This window comes from Larus michahellis, chromosome 1 (assembly GCF_964199755.1).
Source record: "Larus michahellis chromosome 1, bLarMic1.1, whole genome shotgun sequence".
NCBI lineage: Eukaryota > Metazoa > Chordata > Aves > Charadriiformes > Laridae > Larus > Larus michahellis.
In genome coordinates this window covers 121972581-121998152 of record NC_133896.1, presented here as the reverse complement: position 1 = coordinate 121998152, position 25572 = coordinate 121972581, and the positions used below count along the sequence as shown (strand labels likewise).

The 25572-nt window shown below is 45.9% G+C and overlaps 1 protein-coding gene across 5 annotated transcripts in view; it reads left to right on the top strand.

Moving 5' to 3' along the window:
- RUNX1 (RUNX family transcription factor 1) overlaps window positions 1-25572 on the top strand; it is a 176088-nt gene that overhangs the window by 114299 nt on the left and 36217 nt on the right. For 3 of the 5 annotated variants that reach the window (XM_074601680.1, XM_074601669.1, XM_074601690.1), the window contains 2 exons: window positions 6935-7039; window positions 24977-25168. In XM_074601680.1, coding sequence (XP_074457781.1) covers window positions 6935-7039; window positions 24977-25168 — 297 coding nt within the window. The remainder of the gene's footprint in view (window positions 1-6934; window positions 7040-24976; window positions 25169-25572) is intronic. The other 2 variants (XM_074601707.1, XM_074601699.1) reach the window with 1 other exon arrangement.

The following is a 25572-nucleotide window of genomic DNA, read 5'->3' as shown; positions in this document are numbered from 1 at the left end:
CAGACTCACTCTTTTGAGGGCTTCAGATCAAATACTAAGTGTGTTATTTCCTACAATAATGGGCAAAAAGCAGCATTCAGGCAAAGATTTTTGAGTTGATGGTGACACATTTCTGGAATGCTGGGTGCTGGCTTTTTTTTTTTTTTTGCTTATTCCAGCCGGAAGGTGTTGTTCTTTTTCCTGAGGGAAGGGATTTGAACATCGGTACCACTGTAGCGGAGCAAAGGGGGGAAAAAGCAACTTTCGGACCTGCCGCCTGTGTGGCCATTCCCCAGTGCAAAGGGAAATGTGTAGTGTAGGGGACAGGTCTTGTAGCACGCCTGGTACACCTGATGACAAGGGGCATGCAGAAAAACATCGCTGTGCAGCACCAATATGCGTCTGCTGGAATAGCTGCTGAGGGCCCGCAGCCTTATCTTAACACCTGTGAGTTACACCGAGTATAGCACCAGCTTCTGCATCTGTTTGTTTAAATATTTCACGTCCACAGTATGCAGGCTGGGAGTTACGTTTTTGACTTACGAAGTAAGAAGATTGTCAGGGACTGTACTTATCACCCACAGAACGGTTTTAAGGTAAAATTCAATTTTCGCGCCTGCTTGGGTTGAACAGCATCTCTGTTAATGCTACTTGATTTCAGTTATGTAATTTTGGTTGCTTAATACAGTTCCCGTGTTGCCTTAGGTTAAATGTACGTACGCTTCACCAAAATAATGCCTTGAAAAGATTCCACCCCAGCCACAATCTTCTAGCCTTCTAGCTCCGGGAATCCCCGGAGCCGCGGTAGGAGAGGCAGGCGGCTCTGCTGCTCTCCACCTCAGCATTTGACTCGTTAGCCGGAAAAAAAGCTTGGAGAACGGGCAGGGAGGAAAAGGGAGTGAAGCGCACGTCTTGGTTAAGCAGTCGGTAGTGCTGCAGGGAGCTGGGAAAGACAAGGGAAGGGGAGAAGCCAGCGCCAGCCACGCTCCTGCGGCAGCCAGCTGCTTTTCCACGACTTAATGCAAAGCAAATTCAACAGTTCATAGCTGGGTCTGAGTTTGCAGGAGGGCCACTTCTGGCCATGTGCATGACAACTTGGCCCCTTATAAATCCAGAACAAAACAGCTATTGATTTAATGCGATGGTGATTTCGTTCTGGGTAAGTAGATGCTATGTAAACACAGATATAAGAACTTCCTGGAGTGAGACACTCGACAGAAATGTTCAAAAGTATACCTTTATGCTGACCCAGGCTGGTTTGGGAGGGGGCAAGTGGGCGTATTTCCCAAATCTCCAACTTGACATGCGCTTACACCCGCAAAACGCCCATGCAAATACACAAACAGATCCGTTGCCCGTGCAACTGACTCGTGTGGGCAGTTCTTGCATTTGTTTGGGTAATCACCCCGATTTGCTGCCATCCCCCCACGTTCGCATTTATCTGTTTGGACCGTTGGTCTGTGGCTGTCAGAATTTGTAAACCGTTGGCAGTGTGGTAGCGGACGAGGTGAATAACAGTTTTTTCTCGTATTTAAATTCAGTGGTATCTGTGGTGTTGATGGTAAACAAATTATGTTATTTTTTTGATGCCGCTTACTTCAGCTGCAGCTTTTTTTCTGACAAAATAGCCACTGGACCAAACAGGCAAAGTTATATTCTGACTGTGTGAAACTGTCACCGAGGGCAGGAGAAGAGAGTCACCATCTGAGCACCAGAATTTGGACCGGTGCAGGTTTTTTTGCAGTTGGACGTGCAACTTGAGCACCTACAAAAATATTTCACTCGTATGATGAGCAGCAGTCAACCAATGAGGGGTCAAATTATGCTGGCCCTTCTCGTCCTATTGATTACATTTGAAGTATTCAGCAGCTTAAGTGATAAGAATGGCAAAGTTTGGCCCCAGTGTATAATAGTCGACATTTGAGAACGAATATGCGAGCGCGTGTATATTGCATCCTGCCCCGAAATACAGTCAGATATGTTATTAAAATGCAGTAGATATCTTCACTTTGGCAGATACCCAGGAAGATGTTGTGAGAAATTGTAAAGACGTATAAAATTGATCATTTAGCGTGGTTTAATAAAAGTAAGTACATAAGCACTAAAAAGTAGAAGCTGGATTAAAAAAAAAAAAAAAGTATCATAATCTTTCTTACTAGAACCTGGAAGTCTCTCACTAATATAATAGAAATGTCTGTAATATAATTTGTATTGCATTTGTGTATTACATTTCATGTTTTTCCATCTATACCTTTTGTCCTTGTCAGCACGAGCATTCTTGGCTCCTTTCCATTTTTTCTTCTTTTTATCTAACAATTTACTGTAACAATTTAAGAAAAAAAACCCCCTCAAATCTAACGACGCATCTGTGATCATCAGAATAAATCCCAAAAGCAAAAAATGGTAATTGTAACCAAATAATCTGTTGGCCCTCTTTTCCTGTCCCCCACACCCCCCACTCCCCAGGCAAACTTCTGAAGCTTTAACTCCATTTTTTTCTGTCCTCATTTGGATGAACCTTCATCAATGGACTCAGTGGCTCTTTTTGCCTGAGAAAGAGGTGGATTAAAATGAAGTGATAAGTTCAAGATGTGGCCTCTCTTCCCTAAAGCGTGTCTGTTCTTACTGCCCTTTGCGCCTGCCCATGCAGCCACTTGTATTTTAAGTGTGCCATCCCACCCCCCAGCCCCATCTGGTCATGACACTGCTCAGGGATGACTAAAGCAGCACCCAGGAGCTTCATGTGACCATGTTGTCACTTGGGATTAATTTTTTCCTCCCTTGGTTCCTCTCAAACATTCCCAGGGGCTGTTGCTTACAAGCCTATTGCTCCCTCTAGAGCTCTTCAGTGCTGTTCTGGGGGACTTAAATAATCTCTCATCATGCTAGATGTGAGCTCGCTGCTCGATTTGCTTCCAGCCTCTGTCAGATGGGATGCAGACCGAATGCAGACTTCAAGTTCCTGTATTGCAGTGTAGAGCATGGGCACAGATGCTTGGGTCTTGGGGGCTGATCTTCACTTTTTGCTAGTCCAGGAACGGTATTGCTGAGCAGGCACTCGTGGACAATATTATGCTTTGTGCTTCCTCTTAAATTCTTGCAGCTTTGCACAGCATCAGGGGATCTCACAAGAAATCCTGTGAAGTCATGAGCTGGGGACAACTGGTTTAAGCCATCATCTGACTTCAGCTGTCAAATCATCAGTGACTCTTGAGGGCACTTTTGATAGTACAGTCTCTAGCAAACCCATCAACAGAGCCTCTAAGTATCATTTCAAAAGTCAGTATTGTGTTCTGGCCAGAAATGCTACTGTTTCCATTATTTTTTCTAGAAGGGTTCTGACCTCAACGCTCTTGCGAAAACAAACATTACCAAGCAATTTTTCCCACCCTAGTTGTGAGGGAAGACTTGATGGAGGCTGTGAGTCTTGTGCCCTGCCCTTACGCATCATGAGGGTATGCTTGAGGTCTATGGAAAGGGCTTCCAAAGCCAGAGCCCTGTCCCACATCTGGAGAATTTAACCCTTGTGCTCATGAGGTGCTATGTGCCTAATATTAGGAACTGCCAGGGGTAGTTACGGAGGGAGCAACAGTCTCTGAAGTGACTTGTGCCCCAGCGAGGCACAGCTTGACATTGACATCACCTGTCAGCCCTTCCACCATGGGCAAAGACTCCCGCAATGACATAGTTGCAGTTGGCTTCAGAATACTGAGGCATGCGTCATAGACCCGAGCTAATTAGTGTATGGCTTTCTGTAGATTTATGCGACTGTTTAACCCAGAGAGTCTCAGATTTTGGTGTTAGCTAATGGAGGGCTACGTGCCGGCTTGCTGTGACTGCTAGGATGTCATCAAATTGTCATCATGACTATTGGAGGCATCCAAACCAGGCCAGTGTTTCAGAATGCCTTCTTGGGGTGTTTGGTCCCTCTTTACAGTCACTAGAGAGGTCAGTCCATCACTTAGGCTGTCTGACTCAATTTTGGTGGCACTCACCCCTTTCTGAGCTGAGCGGAGACACTAAGTGCTCAGTGTAGGTCTTCTACCAATAGTTAGGAGGTCCACTTATTTAGACACCAGAAATCATGGCATCCAGTGCTAGGGAGTCTGAATATAGCCTCCACTGACTAACCCGGTATTATTTCCATCCGTTTACTCTGCTGCACATTGCATATGTATGTGTGTGTGTGCTTGTGTGTAAGTGTGTTAGGCAAGTGTATGTTAAAAACAAAAATCTGTATCATAATACATAAAAGCAAGGAGGAGAGGTTTATAGTCCTGCTGTCATCCCAAAACAGGTATATCCATAAAACGTGCATTTCACTAACAATACCTCCAATCTAAATCTACCTTTGTCAACCAGACACATAAATGATGAATAATGCAGAAGCTATGAACAAAAGTGATAAAACCACTTAACAAAGCTAAATGTAAATGAAACAGAATAACCATAGAAAAAATGCAGCTAGAATTATTGGTAAGCAGCAATGAGTGACATGTAGGTTTATGGTTATATAGTCCTGTGGTTAACCAGTATGTGGTTAATGAATAGTCTTCTGTCAACAAGAAGTAAGCTAAGTATCTTCCTGCTTTTGCCAACTTGTGTCACAACCTTATACAGGCTCTGAGATCTAGTCTGTTCTGTAGAAAATCTTGAAAGTAACTTCACCTCCCTCTTATTCTTTATTCTGGTCTTGTAGACTCGCAATGTGGCCACATTTTACTACATTTCACTATTGCTATAAATTTTTTCCTGCGTTGCTTTTCTATCTGGAAAATCCACAAGCGCCTTCTAAAGAAATACGTGGTCTACATATTCTAGTAGAACAGCAGGAGCACCTATGTAATGCATCAGCAGCTGTCAAAAAAACCCCAAACATACGGAAAGCAAGATGGAAATACTGCAGATTAGTAAAATGAATCAAGTATATTTTCAAAGTCTCTTTCAGTCTTAGCGATCTACGTGTTGTACATAATGATATAAGGAAACTGGTTTTGGAAAGAAAGAAGATCTACAGGTGCCTCTCTGATATTTGTTAAGTCTAATGCTATGGGTGATAAAGTTCTTCGGAAGGAAGTTGATTGAACTTTATTACTGATGCCTTATAGAAAGATCTGTTGTGCTGGCAGAGAAAGAGTAACAAAGCTGTAAAGCTTTCTCATGTAATTTTATGTTTAAAGAATGTCAAGAACACAGCCATCCTTGGTCTGGGTAGATGTAGGACCCAAGAGTTGAGGGCCAAAGGCCCTGAGACAGGGATCTGAAATGACTTTTGCTTCTGCTGCAACTCTTTCGATCTCAGGGACTGCTTTCTAGCGAGGATGTGGAGGTGGAAAGACACCGGCCTGGGATTTGGAGGCTTGTGTTTCAGCTTCTGTTTTGTGAGGGCTGTGATTCAGGTTTATAGTCGGACTTAATTGCAGCAGCCAAAGTGGTTAGCATCGCTGGCCACAGGCTTCCTGTGAGATCGTGGCCAAGACACTTTATCTCCCCACAGTTCCTCATCCGTAGAGTGGGGAGAATACCTCCCTAATTCACAGGGATGCGATGAGGACAGTTTCCAGTAACAGCTATGTGTGTGTGCTCACTGCGATGTTGATGCAGACCATTAGCACCAAAGCAGGAACTGCATTAAGGGAAGTATTGAATTGCAAGTGAATGGGCATGGGGGGGGGGGAATATTGCTGCTAGACGCAGGCATTTATATTTACATTTGTATTTAAATTTATATTTATTTCTATAGAGAAACGAAGCAAACAATAAAAATGGGAAGTCTTAGAAGGGAAGAAACTCGGCGCTTGGGAGGGCTGGAGCCAACTGTTAAAATGAAAGAGGCAGATCTGTACGGGAAAGCTCGCGCAGCATGTGCCCGAAGGAGGGGAACCTCAATTTTCTTACAACAGTTCCTGGTTATCTAACTTGGGGTGATGTCCCTTGATGTCTCTTACTGATAAGGAAGATTCCTGTCAGTATCTGAGTCCTCCGTGATGCTGAGATAACTGTGCTAAACCTGCTGACGGGCAATGTTTTTATTGTTGTCCAGGCCAAAGCCATAATGAATGCATATACGAGGTCTTATCAAAGATGCAGAATGTTACTTTTGGTATTTAAAATGCGCCTGAAGTAAATGCTGGCACCGGCCAAAAGCACACCCAGGGGTTGCAGGATCTGAGGGTATTGCAGTCACAAGGGGATACAAAACCCTCCCCGGCAGCCATCAAAATGAGTACTTTTCCCAACTTAGAGCCGTGGCATTCACATAACAGTTTTGAAAAAGCCTTCACAGTTTTCTTACTGAATAATAGAAAAACTAAGCATAATGCTCTGCTGTGTCTTCATAAAATGTTTTAATTCTCTGTGGACAAGCTGTAGGGATTTTTTTTCTTTTTTCCATTCCCTTGTTTCTTGGCATTGCAGTAGCAGATTATTTTTAAAGGGTTCTGGTTCGCAATATGGAATTGATCTAATGCTAGCTTCAACCACAAAGCGTGGGATTTTATGATCTGCCTAGGGGATCTGAGCACCCAGTTCTCTTTAATTTTAACAAGCGCTGCTGATCAGATTCCCGTGGCAGTTTTGGAAGACTCAACCACAATTTCTACGCTTCTCTGAACTAACACCCTTTAGAAAGTACAGATAATGTACCAGCAGTCATGTAGATCAGATAAACTCTAACTGTTAGGGGGTAACCTCCTTTTTCTTACAAACAAAGTGTAGATCATTTAAATATAAATTAATTTTTTTCCCCAAAGCTTTGAGCAGTTGCCACAGAGGGAATGCATCCAGCACCAGGCAGTTGTGAGGTTATACAACCTGCTCTCTGGGCACACACCTATCTTCAGATACCTAAAATGTTTTAGTGCCATTTGGTGCGTGCGAGGGCTATCTGAAACGAGGAGTACACCTTTACTCAACGCATATGCCGAGTAACATTTTTTTTTTTTTCTCGTTGCAGGGAAGAGCTTCACGCTGACTATCACTGTCTTCACAAATCCGCCCCAAGTAGCCACATACCACAGAGCCATCAAGATAACGGTGGACGGACCCCGCGAACCCAGAAGTAAGTGAGCTGACGGCAGCATTTGCAGGCCAAGTTGGCGGCTTAGTATAGGGGTTCATCACCAGCCTCATGAAACCCAGCAACACCCAATGTACGTGGAGCAGCGGGTATGTCTTAAGCCAAGGCTGTCCTACAAATGGTTTTAATTATGCCTTCCCCAAGCCTTATTTTTCACGGGTGTCTGGCTGATCTAGAATATGACTTGCCTTACATTTCTGAAGTATCTGCCCAGGGATGACTTGGATCGTACCCAAAAGCTGACAGAAGGGATGCTGGTAAAAGGTGGGCAGCGTATACATTACACATCATTTCTTGCTAGTCTTGCCTTTCGGATGTTAAGAGGATGTTAAGGCATTGGAAACCAATATGTCATTGATCTAACTTTTCAAGCTCAGCCACCCTGCAAAAGCAAACAAATGCCTGAGAGGGGAGACCTGGTTGCTGCCTTGTGGAATTCACTGTCCCTCATGCTGTCGTATAAGCCTAGGAGCACCCATTTTCACAGGCAGCCAATCTTTCCTCCTCTTTTCTTTTCTTTTTTTTTTTTTTTTAAAGAATTAGATACAAAGAGGAGATGAATGATTCGATATCTCCAGGGGAATACCCTCACCTTTCACACAGGGGGTTGTTTTGTTCGGGAGGTGAGGGCAAGGCTGTTTTGTCTGTGGGGTGAAGTGAAGTGAAGTGAGGGGGGAGTGGAACGGATCTGCAGGTACAGATGCTCCTGCAGCACATGCGCTGCCTCTGACCAGGGGCAATCGTTAACCTCAGTCGCTAGCCTGAATGGGGCATTTCCATATTTTGATCGAAATGCCCTGATGGAAACTGAGGTTTGTGGTTAGTTTCTTGCGCTCCTCCCGCACACTTGGCAGAAGTTCTGGCTGTTGCTTAAGTGGAATCGTCCCGGGAGAAGAGAGCAGCAGGATTCAAACACCCACTAGAGAATGAGACTCGCAGCTTGGGATTGCTTAACTGGGGTGGGGGGGAGAGAAAAGGAAGGTTTGAAACTTCAGGTAAATAGCTTAGAAAACTCATGTCTTGCCTGTGCGTTTTCTTCTCGAGCCTTCATTTGTTTTGAGTTGCATCATGATGCTGCATGCACTTAGTGGAAAATTCTGACCTATATTTTTTTGGGTTTGAGGCCAGACTTTAAAACAAATACTGCTGTCAGTATACTGCTTCTTATTTAGTTTGGGTTGCTTTTTTTTTTTTTTTTTTTTTTAAAATTGTGGCTGAATTGTCCCTGAAAAATGTTCCTGGTGAACCAGGCAGCTGTGCACATAAAACAGATATTTGTATATGCAAGTTCCAGATTTGCATATGCAATTACCTGGCCATGTTCATAGTTTGCAGACAACAAATAAGCTTTAGTTTTTTGAATACGAGTCTGCTAGAATGGTAAGGAACAAAATCATCTTGCAGGCATGCCTACTGTTTTAAATCAATTCTTCAGTTGGTATAATAGTTAATATTTAATAAGATTCTACATTTTAAAAAGGAAGTAGAGATAGAATACATACTGAAGCAACATACCGACCCAAATATATGTAAAAGCTTCCTTGTAAATAATTTCACTTTGTCGTAGGCAAATTAGCTGCATAGTGAAGGAGGCTTTATGAGTGGCGTGAGAAGAGGTCAGACTCCCCCCCCCAGCAGGAATGCACAGCTCCCTTTATCATTAAGTCATTCGTGACGCAGCGCAGAAGGGATCACGCTCCTTTCATTTGTAGGTGGGCGGCGAAGTCCTTGGGTTTGACTTCTCCCTCGAGGGTTTCTGCATCGCAGCGGCTGTTGCGATCAGTCTGGTGTCTCCTCTCCTTTTTATACGTTTGACTGAGATAGGGGTTGGCCTGAAGAGACACACCACGGGCTGTGAAGGAAAAACGCAGTGGTAGCCAGTGCATTCTCCATTCTGAGACAGTTCTGGTGGGTTTGGGCCATACGCCTATTTTTCTATTCTCGCCGTCGCTGGGTGTATCCCATTTTGCTTTGCTTCGATTAGATCAGTTACACGTGTAGCCTGTACAAAAACAGATTGCAGGGCTGTTACCTGGGCAAACTCACATACAAGATTTGTGGTTAGACGTATTAAAACATGCGTCCTGTGTACTGAAGGGATTTAAAATGATATCAGCCTTCTTGTATTGAGAGGGGAATCAAAGACTGCTAGGTTAGAGCGTTTCTGGTTTCAGTAATCCATATTTGGGAACTTTCATGCTTACAGATCCATGCTTTGCTCGCTTGCCTGAGGTAAAGGAATTACAGAAATACTGAGATATATTTTCTAAGATGTCCCGATTCAAAAGAAATCTGTAGAAGACAGTAGCGGGAACAAAATTGGACACTGCTGTCTTACAGAAGTCTAGAAAAAACATGCTGAAGTCCAAAACCAACTCCAACAACAGTTTTTGATTCATTTACTTTGTTTATAACAATTCTCAGACAGCCTGAATTCTAGCGAGTGCCTGCATTCTCTGTGAAAAATGCTGGAAGGTAAGGGGGCAGTTCTGAGGATGGAGGCCATCTGAGACAAAAACCAGAATTTCACACCTGGATGATTTTTAGTGAACTTTACAGGACATAGCAATACCTTTCTTTTTTTTTTTTTTTAAACCTTTAAGATGGATTACCTTAAGAACTAACAGAAACATTTTCTTTTGTCTTCAGAGAATGTCAGATCAAGAGCAGTTTCTGAGCCAGAATTAGACGGGTTCTCAAAGTGAGTTTTTTTTAATGCAAAAGGACAGCCTCTTCAACTAGGCATGCTTGGGGAAAAAATTTCAAAAAGTAATACAAAGCAGGAAAATATTTTTGGAAAATAGAAAGATACTCAAACCAAAGGCTCCAAAAGCAAATATGCAAAGCACAGGCGTTTTGACTCACAGGGGTGTGTGGAGATGTCACGATAGGGGATGACAACACGGGGTGTATTATCACATCCGCCACCTTCACTCTGCACAAAGGCCTGCAGACTTTGGCTTCTTGCACATCCCACGGTACATTTGGTCGCGGTTATTGTGATGGCCGGGTCTTTGCCTAGCAGCGTATTTGCCTATGTAAATACTGGATTTGCATTTACAACTATGATAATTACTCGTGCGCAGGACATATACCATCGTCCTTTTTTTGCCGTTGAATTTCTGGCTGTGCCTATCCATGCAATACTTCTCATCAAATTGTCATGGAAATGTAAAGGGCGCCAAGGTACTTAAGAAGCTGGCTCTTCCTCCACTGCTTTCATTATGTATTTTTAAAATCGCTTTTGAACTTTGCATTTTCATTCTCCAGCTCTGAAAAAATGCTTATTTTCAATTTTTTTTTTATAAAAAGAAATAATACTGCACTGTCAGGGAGAAGGGCAGGATGACCTAACCCATCATTTTCTTCTCCAACTTCTATGATTCTATGATTCATAAAGCAATTTATGTTTTTATGAGCTAAGTCCATGGGGAAAATCATTAGCAGTAACCAGATCAAGAGTAGTGCTCCTGATGAAAATACTTTTGGTTAGGAAACTTGGTAGAAATAGTATGACTCTTAAATTAAATATTTCCCTTAGGCCATTTGACCTACTGTGTACGTCTGCTGAAAAATTAGGTTTTTCTTCTTTTGACTGCTTCTTTCTGTTTTTCTCATTGAATTGTTTTAACCTACATAGCTCTGAAACATTCACTAATGGACCAGGTGCCTGAAAATGGTGCTAAATGAAAAGGCTACATAGATTTAGCTCCAGTGGGCCTGAGATTTCCAAGGTTAAGCTAGGCATTAAATGTGATTATCCCGTATTAGATATGTGGTTTTTCCAAATACTTTTTTGGCATCCTTATATCAAAGGGCAGGATGCTGAGGAGTGGAGAGAGAGAGAGAGAATAATATTGCTGAGCAGGATTTGAGAAGGAGCTTAAAAAGCTGCTGGCCCAAGAAGCGCCTTTTTAGGAATGGAAATTTTCTTTTGCCTCCTGGCAAAGCTAGACGGGGGTGGAGTGGATGCACCTTTGGTCAACCGCAGTTGAGGACACCCTCAGACCCTGATCTGAAGAGATCCCATCTCACTTGTAAGGTTCCAGGAGGGCCCATGGCCTGTAGCTGTTCTGAAGGAAACCTTCAAACACGCCCTTGCCCAACTCGAGGTCTTTTTTAGGGAATCCCCAAGGGCTGGTCTGCTTATCCTTTCCTCTGCCTCATCCAACCTTTGCCCACAGACCTTGGCCTCCCAGAGCAGCTTCTGGGAGGAGAGTCAGCAGAGCCCGTGAGGGGCCGGCATCGCCCGTCCTGTGGCAGAAGCGAGGAAGACTCTGCATGTATCAGGCTGGGGAGGGAAGATTAAGGGTTTCACATAATTTCCGCCTTCAACATTTGATGCAAGGAAAAGCCAAACTGTTCTTCAAAAAACCTTTTCAACTCAGTGAGTTGAAATAATATTAAATGCCTTTATTTCTTGCTTGCTTTCTGCTGTAAATGCCTCCAACTGTTGGAAACTGAGACTAACATGTACCAACGAACAGTTTAGAAACCATGAAAAAATGAATCTTCGTGTCATTGGAATAAACCCACCATATAAATTTCAGTCATGGCTTATCAGATCCTTCCATTCACCTGGAGACTTACAGTGCCTAGAGGTTACTTAGCCGAAAACGTGTAGGGGACAAGGTGGTGCTTACAAGTAAGTTGATTGTCCATATAACAGAAATGCAACTGGGACTCTTTCTTCCTTTGCTAGCGCTAGCTGCGTGCTCTGCAGCACACCACCCTCTCAGTATCACAACCCAACTCCGCTAACTGCTTTTTAAAAAATCTTGGCGAAGGTACTTGCCCCCGAGAGCTTCCAACCTAAATAGACCACGTACAGACAAAAGAAAGGGTTGGGCTGCAAGAAAAGCCGACGGTTGCGCACTGCTGGGTCTGTGCCTGTGTGTCTGTGTCCCCTGCGTCCTATTGTCTGGGAGACACTGATGTGGGCGGACTAGCGCTTAAATTATGGGTGCACTCCGGGGACATTTGCAGTTGGCTTGTGCAATGGTTACGTGCAAGCGTGCGGCGGCTGGGGGAAGTTGCAAAACATGGCTAGCGCAAAGTCACACGATGTGACTTGATGCGTTGCTGTCTCTAAACGGGTACAGGTAGGTGGGGGATCGCTATTGGTTTAATTTCTCTGTGTTTGTGTGCGTGTGATCAAAGGATGGACAAAGAAGAGCAACTGAATCCATTTAAATGAAATAAAACGGTTTATTATTGCAAGGGCATGCCTGCAGACTGAAGGAGCTGTTTCTGAACAAGCAGGACAGTCCTAGCAGCCCCCCAGCAGCCAGGCCAACTCCGCAGTCCCCCAGAGCAGCAAGGGAAAAACAGCCTAAAACGTACGTCCTGTGGTTGGGCACGTCTCCCCCCGCTGTGAAAGCTGTGCATGCCGCCAGCCCATTTTTCATAATGAAAGTACACAAAGAGCGAAAGAGCAGAGAGCAGTTTGTGCCTTTGTGACTTGTGTTTTTTGAAGAAAAGTGAAGAGTGAGGGGGAAATCGGCCTGTTTCCATTATGCACGCACTTTCACACAACCACCCCAAGTTGCTCCAGTGGTACAGCGTTGGGCCTTCTGGCTCAGCAGAGGACCGTCTAGCACAGGAGCATCACGTAGCACAGGACCACCTGGCGCTGGATGTTAAAAGTTTGGCTGCAGAACAGGACCAGAGGTCGCGTGTCTGGATGCCATCACTTCTGCAGAGCATCCACAGGCATCTCTGCAGCTCTCAGGTCCCCTGTGTCCCAGAAAGACCCCTCCGTGCCCCACATCCCAGCTGCTTGGCGAGCCCCTTCTCCACAGGGGGATGGCGGAGCAGCCCCCTCAGGGCAGGGGCAGCTCCAGACTGGGGTAGCCCCGTTTGCGGTGGCTGGCAGGGCTGGCACAGCACCAGCCTGTTGTCTGAGGTCTCAGAGTCCCCTCGCATGGCCACCCCGGTGCGGGGTTCACTGGCAGCAGGAACCTGAAGCAAAGCCCATGCTCTCAAGCAGTCAGTTTCAGGCTGGAAATCATACAGATGTACCCGTAGGCACGCTACCCACGAGCTGAAAAGACCAGTAAAAGCAATGTGTAGCTGCTTTAACGACCCCTCAGTGCAGGCAAGGTCCAGGCAAGACCTGCCTTAAATGGACTTTAATTGCTACTGCAACCAGCAGCTCCTAAAGGCAGTGCTGATTGCTCTCCGTCAGATGTGCAAACGATTATGAGATTGATACGAATGCTCGGCCCTCCCTGGAGTAACACTGATAGGGGGGATCCTTTTTGTCCTACTCAATAGGTAGGACCTCAATAGGTTTTTCATCCTTGAGGTTTCATGATGCAGATGCTTCTTTTCCATATGAAAAAGAGATGGAGCAGGATTATTTTCCCTGGCATTTATCGACCTCACTGCTGAGTCCATTAGGAGAGTTGATGTTGGGTGATGTGAGGCAGGAAATTTGTCATTTTAGTTCAATAAAATTGTCAAATGTGTGCAATACGGAGTCTTGTGTCAAGACTGCTTTTCTGGGAGTGCGGTAGCTCATGTGTATTTGCTTGCCTAGTTATTTGGCTGTTTTTTTAAAGACACACAGACGTGTTGACAGGACAAGCTCCTTCCTTGCATAAAGCAGGTAAACAGGAAACCAGAGTTGCTGCGGTGTGGGCTAGGAATGGCGCTAAGACTGGCCCAGTCCTATAGAAATTATTTCAACTCCTTTTTTGAGTCACTTAATCCCACACAGCTCTCCCCCCCCCCCCCCCCGGCCCCTTGAATTAGTGTGATTTTAAATTGAGAATAGGTAGGTAGCTATTTTTCACTTCTTTCACTTTTTTCATCTTTGTCAACCTTTTTTTTTTTTTTGCACTTCATATTCATTATTTTATTGCCTAGTGGTTGAGCGGCTACAAAGACTGTGGTGAATATTTTTAAGTGTTTACTTATATTTGCATGGCGGGATTTTCAAGGGCTATACAGCCTCGGTCTAGCTCTCCTGAAATTAGTGGGCAAGTACTCTGTAACTGTGACAGAAGCAGAATTAGGCGCATGTATATTACTTCTGAAAACGCTTTCTAAGCAGTCAGTAGGTCTGATTTTCTCCTGTCAACTGCACTTACCTACAAAGAATTAGTAGCTGTTAAGATCAGTGAACAAGTCTTTGGGGAGGGGGAGCGTTTTCCATAGAAATATGCAAAAAAGACTGCATAGATGCCACTTGTATTTTGAGTGTGTGTATGTAAAGAAAAGTGTTAATATGCAGCACCCTGGCAAGTAGGTTGGCCATGGGGGATGTGACTACACACTGGTGCCCACTGAAGACCCTAGTTCACCGACGTGCCAAGTACCTTTCCAGTGAAGTTAGTCGGTAGTGCTCTGAATCAAAGATTCCTGAGTCTTGTCCTTCCTCCATCATGTTTCTTCAGCAAGGACGGACTTTTGAACAGCAGTTATTAAACATGAGTGAATGAAAAGTTTGTAGCAGCTGACGGAGCTTTCCGTGAGCTGGGGAAGGGTGAGCTTGTAGCTCAAACCCCACGTTGCACCTGCCTACCGTGGTTTTAAGGGTGTCACGTAGCCCCTCCCCTTCCTAGAAGGAGATTAGCTAGCAAAGCCAGGCTGTTGGAGCATCCATCAGCAATCCTGCTGTCCCCTTCAGGGTTCACCACCGAATACCGTACTGCTGTCAGATGAGAAAGTTTCCTGCAGGAATGGGCTGGAGGTCAGCAGGACCTGATTACACACAACCTCTGCAACTCTCTTCCTTCACCCTGCTCTCCACAGGAGGTGGGAGAGAGGCCCTTCTCTTCCCCAGGCTCGCAAGGGAGCTGGGAGAAGGGGGAGGGAAACTTTGACCCTGCCTGGAGTGGTCAGACACTCCCGTTTGCCAAACAAGCTTTTGGCAGTGCGGGACCTTTTCTGAAGCCTGTGTTTTTGAGGAGTTGCCTTACTTAGGGGTTTACCAAAACAACACGTGTCTAAGAGAAAGGCTGGATGGAGCTGTGCGGCACTTTCCGGGAACAGCCCTATTTTCTTCTTGGAGTGTAACTGGAAGGGTGAAAATCCATCTGCACCGCGGTCCCTCCCAGCTTCGTCTGCCCCGGGTTATCAGGAGGTGCAGCAGTTTCCTCCTTGCAGGCCCATACGAAAACACTGTAGGCTTTTGCTTCATCCTCTGCCACCCGTTGTGAAGAGTGCAAAAAGGACTTTTGCTCTGCCTCTCCATTTGTGCCTTTGCTCTTCGCTCATCCGCTGCGATTGGGAATTGTAATGAGTAAATGCATTTTCTATTAGTGTTAATGGTAAATCTTGGTCAGTCTGTTCCTGTGTCAGTGCTGCATGGGTCTGTGTGAAGCGTGAGGGACAGCAATGCTTGGGAGAGGCCATCTCGTCTCTTCTTCTGAATCATAAGAGTTGTCTGTCGTATGAGAGCATGATGTGCTTGTTAATACCTGAAACACATCCTAAAGAGAGAGGGGGATGGAAACATCTTCCTTGCCTTCTTTAATCATGGAACAGATAAGGAACAGCCTGTATAAATGGGAAGAGACACAAGAAGGAATTTAACAAGCCACAAATGAAGAGTTGATTTTTTTTTTTTTTTTCATAGGACCCAACCTTTATTCTTGCCTTGCAGAGTGTTGTAGTTTGAGTCCATTAGGCACGACATGCACCAGGCCGCCTTCTCACGGCTGACCAGTCCAGAAAAGCCAGGCTGTCTCATAACCTTAGCACATAAAGCTGCAGAAAAATTTAGGCGACAGTGCTGATTTAATTATTAAGGATTCTGTTTGTCTGAGTCTGTCTGCCTCTCCTACCTACACCCTGCATTATGGGCTGTTCTTCATTACCTGCTCTACCTATCTTCGCAATCTAGCCGCAAACAGTTTTGGTTGACCACACCACTTCCCTCTTGAAAGTTAATACTGTTTGACTCATTCTGTACTGCTAACACCAAGCCAAAGAAAACAAGCCAAAGAATAACCTGCTTGTATGCAGTTTGGAAACTTCTCAGAGGCCCTGCTTTCAAAATGCTATACAGTAGCTTACTATATCTCTCTGCAGCTGCAAAGAAAATGAGGAAAGCAAAAAATGGTTCAAGAACCTAAAATAAAGACTAGGCAGAACCACATGAAATTTATGAGCTTTCAATGAACTGCAGTCCTGTGTAGGCACAACGGAGCGTTAGTACAGAGGAGGGACTGCTAAGTAACCTGCAGATTAAAATATCCAAACTCCTTTCTTTGGAAAAAACAGGTATTTTCAGCTATTGTGTGGAAATACCAGTCACTGGGCTTGGTAAAAGCAAAGGTCTTTAGTTCAAGGGAAGTGCGTAGCCCGGCTATATACTTTTTTTGGACAGGAGCAAAGATTTTTACAAGTCGTCGACGTCTGAATGGTCAGTATCCATGGCGAGTAAATTTACTTTCGTGTTGCCAAATTCCCCCGGCTTACATAAACGGTGAGCCACAGGACTTGACCTTTAAGTTGCAGGTCCCTTGTTCAACTCTGTCTGAGGCTGAATGATGGAGACCTTTTACCGTCCAGAGGTATTTCAGTAGACTGATGAAATGGGTTTCTGTCTAAGCTATTTCTCTGACCTCCAACGCCGCGATCGTTGTGCAACCCACTTTCCCATTTGTTTGTCCACTCGCAGGCACTGCAAAGGTGGTAAATGCTGTCATCCCTCGCTTTTCCCACTCGGGCTGAGGGAGGGGGTCCAGATTCATCCCACCTAAGCTTACGCATTCCATTAAGCGGCTGTATTAGGACCTGGCCCCCTGTATTCAGCAGAGAGACAACCTTCTCCCAAGGGCTGCTCAAATGGCGGCTCAGCCCTTGCTGCCTGAGCCTTGTGTTTCTGCAGCTTTTCTTTGGACAGAGGTGTCTTTTTGTGCCTGTATTTTTCTTGGTTGCTTGCTGAGCTGTTGGTTGGCTGGTTGTGCCTCATTCTGCACCTACTCTCTCATACATATCTTCAACTATGATGTCTCAGCCCATGGCTGGAGGGTATTCTTATGGCGGTTTGTACGTGTGGGAAGATGCAAACTATAAAGAAACAAAAGAGGCTTTTGGCAATGCAATGCTTAAGTTGGGAGTCATTCAAACTTTGTCAAGGAGTCGGGATTTTTAAAGTATATATATTGACATGGGGGAAAGGGAAAAGAAAGCGAAGGGTATAATTTTGCAGACTAATTTAACTTGCATGAACAACTTCTTCCTTCCAAACTCCTAGCGCTCGGTTCCCTTACTTTTACTTTGCTGCCATGACCTAATTCCTGGGGTGAACCCGCAGAATAATTGCACTTCCATGACAGAAATAGAGGACACATATATGTCAGATTCATCAGAAGTTTTGGTTGATCCATGGCAAGCAAAATAATTGTGCTTTAAGTGGAAATACGTCTGTGCATTGCAATTTGTTAGTACAGCACAGGCCTCACCAGCAGAGCTGGGGGGAGAGGAAGCTTATTTCCTGCCTTGCAAAAATTGTCAAGATTGCTTTTTCTGGCTGTGGTACCTCAGGGTAGACGTGAGGCTTTTCATATGTTTGTCAGGAGGCAGGGAGAGAGCTGGAGGAATCCGGCCCGGAGGAGCCCGCCGCCTCGCAGTCAGCGTGCCGGCTGGAGCGAGGGAGACCCGCAGCCTCCGCTTGTCCCTTTTCCTGGGGACATTCCCCCTTGGAGCTCTCCCAATGCAGCTGGATGGTGAAGCAGTGACAAAAAGAGCTGTCAGCCTGGAATTAGGACACTCACCTGGAAAATAGGAAAGCAAAGTGTGCTTTCTAGTATAGACCAGGCAAGAGGGGCTTGACCCAGACTCTCCCACCTTCCCTTGTTTGTTCCAGGGCAGGACTCCCTCTTAATTGCAAGTTTTGCTCTACCTTTGGCGTCTGTTTGTGTAGGTTTTTTTAAAAAAGAACTGATTTAAAAAAGAAGGGGTAAGAAAAAAAATGTTGCCAAAATATTGTTTAACTACTGTTGAAACACGTAGGGGACAAATGCACCAGCTGCTCAGGGTGCGTGTCATTACAGCAGGGGGACTAACCCCGCTATGGAGGTGCAAGAAGCTACCTGGGGTTTCCCCCAGGTGAAGAGGGGAGTTACCAGAGAGCCCTGTAAATCTTTGTTCACCTCATTGCTATCACCGGACACTTGTTCAACACACAGCCAAACTGGATGACCTGGTGGAAAAATGAAAGTGCTCAGCAAAGGATCGTACCTGAAACATCTCGTCTGGCTGCAGGTACTTGGAGCAACAAGCAGATTTTTCCATAAGGACACACAGAACGGGCAAGGTTTGCCAGGGAGCTGATAGGAGAATTGCATCTGGAAAGGCTTCCCAGTGTCAGTCTGTCCGTGCTTCGTATTGCTCGGCATTCTGCTTCCGCAGGGCGGCTGGATGTCAGCCTGGCCACCAAGCCATGTAATATCCAGCCTCATTCACACGCTTCCCAGCACCTCGTGCCTACAGTCAGGTCGGGTCTGATGACGAACACTGATTCTGCTGGTAATTACAGACACGGCACGAAAACGTTTAGCATAATATCCTGTCTGCCATGATGTTCCTTCTGTCTGGAAAGAAGGCTTGCATTGTACAGGGCTGAAGAAAAACAGCAAAAAATATAATAGCTGATGAGTCTACTCGAAGCTCTGACTACCATCACCATTATTTTTCCTCCCCACAGCAATAATATTTTTCACTGAGGAAAGAGAAAATATCCTCCAGTGTGTCTAATTCCTTTTTGAGGAACTTTTCGCATTGTATTTTTAACACTCTACAAGAGGTTGGTGAGCTCTGACGCTCTCCCGTACTGATCCTTCTAATGCCCGAGTGCAGGATAAGTCTTTCCCAAGCGATGGAGGCTAGAGAGGAAACCACTCCACAGATTGCTTTTATATTCAAGGGTGTTCTCCTAGAGCCCCGTGGGCTGCTGTGTAACAATGTTCAGTGCCTTACGCTAAGCATGTGCGTACATCTCTGTGGGATCAGGTCAGGTCTGTTTGCAAACACAGCAAATGGTGTCCTAGAAAAGTTACACTACTTGCTTTTTCTGTGCAGATAGGAAATCGAGGAAAAAGAGAGTGCGAAATATTTTATATCTGGGTTATCTGGCACATAGAAAAATAGTACCAGGATTATGCACTTAAGGCACTATTTCTATTGTTAACAAAAAAAATGCTATTTTGCGAGCAGGATAGCTGATTTTCAAGCATTTGCATTTTCCAGCTTGGTAGTAATATAGAAGCACTATACTTTAATTCACTTTTGTTTACAAGACTATATCATTTTTTTGCACTAAAGATAGTTTGCTCACTTCCTAGAATAATGTGAACGAGTATATTTTCTTCTCATCCTTCACTATGTACAAAATAATTGGATTTATTTTAGCTCCATGGCACAACACAATGTTTACCACTTTATTAACCAGACACAATGAAACATGGCTTATTTTCTACCCGACTAGAGCTGGAGCCAAACCAAAGCCCTGAACACAAATAGCCCTGAAAAGAGAGGATGCTTGGATCAAGGTCCAATGCTGTTCCAAAGCAGCCGGCTTTCGTTAAACCGAAGCGTCGGGTCTCCTCAATCACTCCCTACTTCGTCCAAGTCTGGCCAGATGCTGCATTTTCCTGTGTATAATCCACTTTCTGAGTGTGAAAAGTTTCCATTTCCAGTTGGGAAAAGGCGGGGCAGAGGAGAGAGGGGGAGGTGTTCTGCTCCCCTCAGCGAGAAAGTGCGCCGCTTTATTAAACTCCGCTTATACTATCTCCACGCAAGTACAACCTGCTGGTTTCGGGCAGCAAATTTGTGGGTAATACACACGAAAACCTGTGGCGTTCCAGCTCGGCTCGGCCTCTGGTTGGGATGCTCAGCAGCCATGAGCCAGTGAGTCTCCATCAGACACCTGGTGCCCCAAGCCCAAACCTTCTGTGGGTGTTGGTACCTCCCGATGCACCAGCTGGATTTGTGAGTGAGTGAGAGCAAGTGACAGAAGGGTGTTACCCGTCCTGTGACTTAAAGGAGAAAAAAATGTCCATTAATCCATTCCAGCCGTGTTTACTTGTAGAACGGTCCTGGGTACCCACAGGAATTTTGGTAGCTTCAGCTGGCAGAATGAGAGCAGCGATGGCCTCGTGCCTTTCCTTAGCCTCTGTTTTACCTGCTTCTCCCCTTCTCAACCTGAAAGGCATCTAGTGACGCTTTTAAAAACTAAGTAAAAAGGAAGGTAATGGGAGACCTCTTTCTTTCTCTGCACCTGGAGCGCCGCTGTCGTCTCCGTGGGGCCGGCTGCGATGTGAAACCCGGGCCGAGCAACCATTCCCAACCAGTGCCCGATGCGCACGAAAAAAACGGGGGCTGCCGAGGCACTTCGTCCTTCTTGTTTCCACATCCAGCGCCCCGACCAGCTGGCCGCGGGCCAAGCTGAGCGCTCCACAGTCTGTTCAAGTCTATAAAACTGCGTTTCCCTCCCATTAAGAGGGAAAGCGCTTTCATGTTGCGTTGCTGTAAAAGTATCGGAAAAGCTAATGTTTTCTCTGCCCTGTTTGCTTTAAAAAAACCCCGCCTGACCTCACTGAGACAGTATTTGGAAGGGAGAAGGAAAAAAAAAGTCCAAAAAACCCCAAATCCTGCGATTTAGCCAAGCAGGCTGGATGTCCTATTGATTCCAGTGTCTCAAACACTGCAACCCAAGAGAAGAAAAATGCTGCTCTTTTCTTTCCTCTGCTGAGAATTGATGCTTGACAAAAAGTATGAGGACGTGGGGAGGGAAAGAGGACAGCGGTGCTGGCTCGTGGCGAGCCGTCTCTCTCTCTGAGCTCTGGGTCACAGTCTTCTTCATTCCAGAGCTGGATGTTTGATTGACTTCCATAAAGTCCCATCTGATTTGCAGAAGTTTCGTGGCAGATCCTTGTGGCCAAACTGCCGGCTCAGCAGAGCCGCACCAGTTTCCAAGCGCCTTCCTGCCGTTCTTTTTCATCCTGCATCACCCTGCTCTCCTGGAAAGGGGAAGCCTGGGCTTGTGGTCACCGCGCTGAGCGTCGGCCACAGGGTCACTGCCTGACCACAGGCAGATCACCTCATTTCTCCATCATTCAGTTTTCCAGCTGTAGAAGGGGGATAATAATAGTCCTGGGCTTTACAGGGGTGAACCGAGGATAACTTGCCTGCTCTTTAAGCGAGGTGTTTAGAGGGTAACTTCAAAGTAAAGCTAATAAACACAAAAATACAAGTCACCCTAACAAAGCTCTGCCCGTGCATTTGTAGTGGCTTGGGAAAATCATTTGCATTTGTTATATTTTTCTGACACAGTCCTTTACTTTCCTGCTGCAGACCTTCATGCAAAACAGGTTCTGTGCTGCTACCTGCAGCAGTCAGCAAGGTAGAAAAGGTGAAATAGCACTTCTAATTGGGGGTTGGGGGGGAAGAGCCACTTTTGGAGCTACATCTTGAGGTGGCAATTGCCTGACGTTGTTTCTAGGTAGTTCCCACCAAAAATTACAACACATGGATGAAAACAACAGCAGAGTTCCTCTCAGAAGGAAGAGGCTGGTGCTGGTCTTTCCTCCCCATATGCATTGACATGAGTGGGATTTCCACAAGCCCGAGGGATAAGGCAGATCTCGGGTTCAGCGGGACAATCTGGAGCAGCACAGGGCTGGGGCTGGGGCGGGATGTCCAGGAGTTTTGCTTGGTGGACGCACAGTGGAGACAAGCAGAGGTGCTCCCATCAGCTCGGAGGGACCTGGCCTGGGAACGGGGGTGCCCTGCAGTGAGCTGGGGAGGATGCTGTGCCTGGCTTAATTCACCTTGCTTGCTGCCAGCAAGCCGGGTTGTCGATAGCAAGCTGGGGTTTGTCTGCCCTGCCCGGCGCCGTGTGCCAGCTTGGTACAAATTTAGCGCCTGAGCGAGATTCAAAGCGGGAAATTTAATTCTTGCCTCACCAGCCTTCATGCAGCCCTTGTCCTCTTGGCTTCCGAGGAACAGCGCACCTCCGTGCGAGGCGGCTGGCACACCAGCCTGCACTGCTGGGACGCTTGGTTCCATGCCAGGCAGGCAAAATTCCGGATGCCGGGAGGGCAGCGCCGGGGAGGCAGGAGGAGAAAGTAGGGTAGCAGGAGGTCAAACTTGGCTTTGGCGCACTCACTTACAAGCAGGAGATGTCTGAGTGGAATTTGAAATTAGGAATAAATTGCATCAGGGCGGTGGTGGGGGGGCATGGATTTGGAAGGACCTGGCTCTTGGCTCTGCAAGCCCTGGGTTCAGCCTGCTGAAGCTTAAAATAATCCAAAAGTATGAGGTATTTTACACATCTTGTATGACTCCGCATGTTTGCGTTCAAGTCCAGTGTTAGAAGCCCAAGGCTTGAGGCAGTGTCCAGCTTTGCACTGCTGACAAATGAAACGTTTGCTCTTGACCAGCCAGAATGTCAGATAAAAGTCTTTTTCATCTTTCTTCTCCCTTCTTTTTTCTTTTTTTTTTTTTGGAAGCCTTAATGGGACTCTTTAATGATGAAACCGCTAGTATATAGTATGTCTTTTTATATTTTAATTCCCACCCCCCCCCCCTTGGGATAATTTACAGCACAGTGTGGAATCTGAGACAGTTCAAGCTGTGCCAAAGGGCCTGGCAACAGGAAGAAATGCCGAGCCACTGCGATTTGGAACCATAATACAAGTTATAAAATTTAATTTTAGAAATGCAGCTACTGGGAACTGCGTTTAAATGCACATTTTCCTTTTAGTGCATAAAATGGTCCTGTGTCTTGATTGAGCTGTTAGGGTGGCTTGAAAGAGTGCTCTGTAGAGTAAGGGGCATACAGAGCTCTTCAGAGATCTTTTGCTGCTTATTCACTGATACTCAAAATTGGAAGCTGGCTGTTTATGAATCTTTATGTATTAAACACTATGGGGATGTGTGGAATAGGGCACGGTGGATTATTTTCAGGAGTTTTGTGCCAGCCTGTTTCACTGCCGTAGCCGTGAGTTGAGAGAGGACTCACCATAGGAACAGCACTGGCCACCTCCTTGCAGGGAGGATGGAGATGCAAAGAAAGCTGCAGAGGGCAACTCTTCATGACAAGAAAACGAAAATCGGGACCAGATAGACAGCAAACTATGTTGTCCGGCAGAAACCAAGGGATAAAGTAACTTTCTTCAAGGGAACGAGTAGAAAAAAAAAGATGTTTGACCTCTGGGCTAGAGATTTGACGTGCATTCCCGTCAGGGTAACAGTGTCCTATGGGGAGAAGGGGAATGGATAAGCCACAAAGATTCACGAGGCAGCTGATTTCCTGAAACAAACGCAATGTGCAGAAATGGGATTGGGTTTGGGGGAAAAGGAGGGACAATCCTCTGCTCCCAAGAAGGTCCCCAAGCAGAAGGTAGGAAAATGACGTTTTTGGAGCTGGGGATCCTACTCCATTGACTAAATACACGTGGGGTCAGGGTATGTCCTCATAGGCTCATTGCAGGCAGTATCTTGCCCTCCATTTGGAGACTGCGTCTTTGAAAGGACAGCTTGTGTGCCAGAGACGGTCTGCTTTTGAGTTTTCTGCTTTGGGGCTGTTTTCTGTGCTCTTTAAGTAGAAAAAGCCCTATTGGGGGATGGGGGAAAATTACAAAGGAAATTTTTGATTCCACCTGGTTGGAAATGTGGCTGAACCATCCCATTTCAGACATTTCACCAAACACAAGTCTGCTAGGGAGGTTTCCATTTCAGCCCCAAAGCTTTGTGTCAGCAGCCTTCCAGGGTAAGACACCCCACTTTTGAAGGATATCTCACAAGATTGGACAGCAGTGGACACCAAAGTGATTTGCAAAGTCGTGGCAATAGGTTAGGTCTTAAGAGGGTGGAAGGAGGATTTGAAATTTGCGCTTTCATCGTGCCTATCGGAGAGCAAGTGCTCCAGCAGATGAGACATCCCTCTTGCATGCTGTGTGTGCGGTCTTTGTGCTTGGAGGTTGACACGCAAAGGATGCCAGAGCAGAGAGCAGGCACAGGCAACAGTTACAAATGCATTACCTTGCTCTTTGCATACCACTCGCTGCTAACTAAGGCTTATCTTGAAATCACTCCTGCCCGTGACGTCTCTGCCCTTCCAGCTGAATCTGGATGTGCCCCAGTGCTGCACTGGAACTGGGCCTTTCCAGCATCTTCCCCATCCCCTCCCAGCCCCTCAGGGCCACAGCACCAGAGCTTCATGGGGACCCCGTGCTCCAAGGGCTGCCCTGGGGAGTGCTGAACCCCCCAGGTCCCATGTGGCCATGGCCACATCCACTGTGCACTGGCTGATTCTGTAATGTCAGCATCTACTCTCTTGTAGTTGGATATCTGGTGGGACCTTCTGTTTTGGAAGCTCACAGTGCCACTAAGAGAGACTTCATTACCCCTCAGTTTCAATTCTGCCAGCTTCTGGTGTTTCTTTCCTGTTTCTGTCTATAAATCCATTACTGAAGGATCCAAAAATGGGATTGGATTGGGATTTGATATTTTATAGCCCCATACTTGTCTAATTATGGTACTTTATGACAATCTGGGATTGCATTTTTGAGGAGTTATTCCAGTGCAGGTTTAGCATGGGGGCCACTTGATTTTTCCTCCTTTTATATATCCCTGCAGATGGTCCTCCTTTTAGAAATGCCTCTTCTCTCAGCAAGAGGTGTAAAGGTACGGCAATTTTCAGTGAATCTGGTTCTTCGGAGTAGGCCATGTCTCGGGCTGCCCCACGTTATGGTTACAATGCATGACTGGTTTGTGTCTCCTGTGCTTGTAGAGAGGTGGTTTCAGCTTAATTTCAGACAGCCGCTAGCTGGTTAGGTACTTTGCCCATGGATGAGGGGTTAAAAAATAAAGAGATAAAAAAATTAAAAAGAAAAAAAGTCAACAGACCTCATGTATCAGTGAGATTTTCTGATCTTTTTCCCCCCCCTCCCACAATAGGACATCGTCAGAAAATAGATGAGCAGACAAAGCCCGGGAGCTTGTCCTTTTCAGAGCGCCTGAGTGAACTGGAGCAGTTGCGGCGTACGGCCATGAGGGTCAGCCCACACCACCCAGCCCCCACACCCAACCCACGAGCCTCCTTGAACCACACCACTGCTTTTAACCCTCAGCCTCAGAGTCAGATTCAGGGTAAGTACCTGAAATCCTCCCCCCCGGCTCACCCACCTCCACCCCGCCAGCCTGCGGAGCGCGGGGTCTTGCAGGCGTTGCCCCCTGTCCCTCCATCTCTTCTGGACTCTCCTTGGCCGCCTTTAATGAGTGAGAGCCTTTAACAAGCGCAAGGAGGGGCTTCCTAACATATGTCTGTATTTCTAAAGACTTGACAGCTTTTAAGGGGTCCGTACTGCCTTGTCTTCCCGGTGTCAGTACAGCTCACGGTGTTCATCTCACCTGTGTTAGAACTGTAACGTCTTGAAAGTCGTCATTTTCTTGTGAAGATGCATTATGCCAGGCCCTTTTCTATGTGTAGGTGTATTTCCTGATGGATATTTAATCAATTACATTGCGTGCTGGAATGAAAGAGAAATACCGTC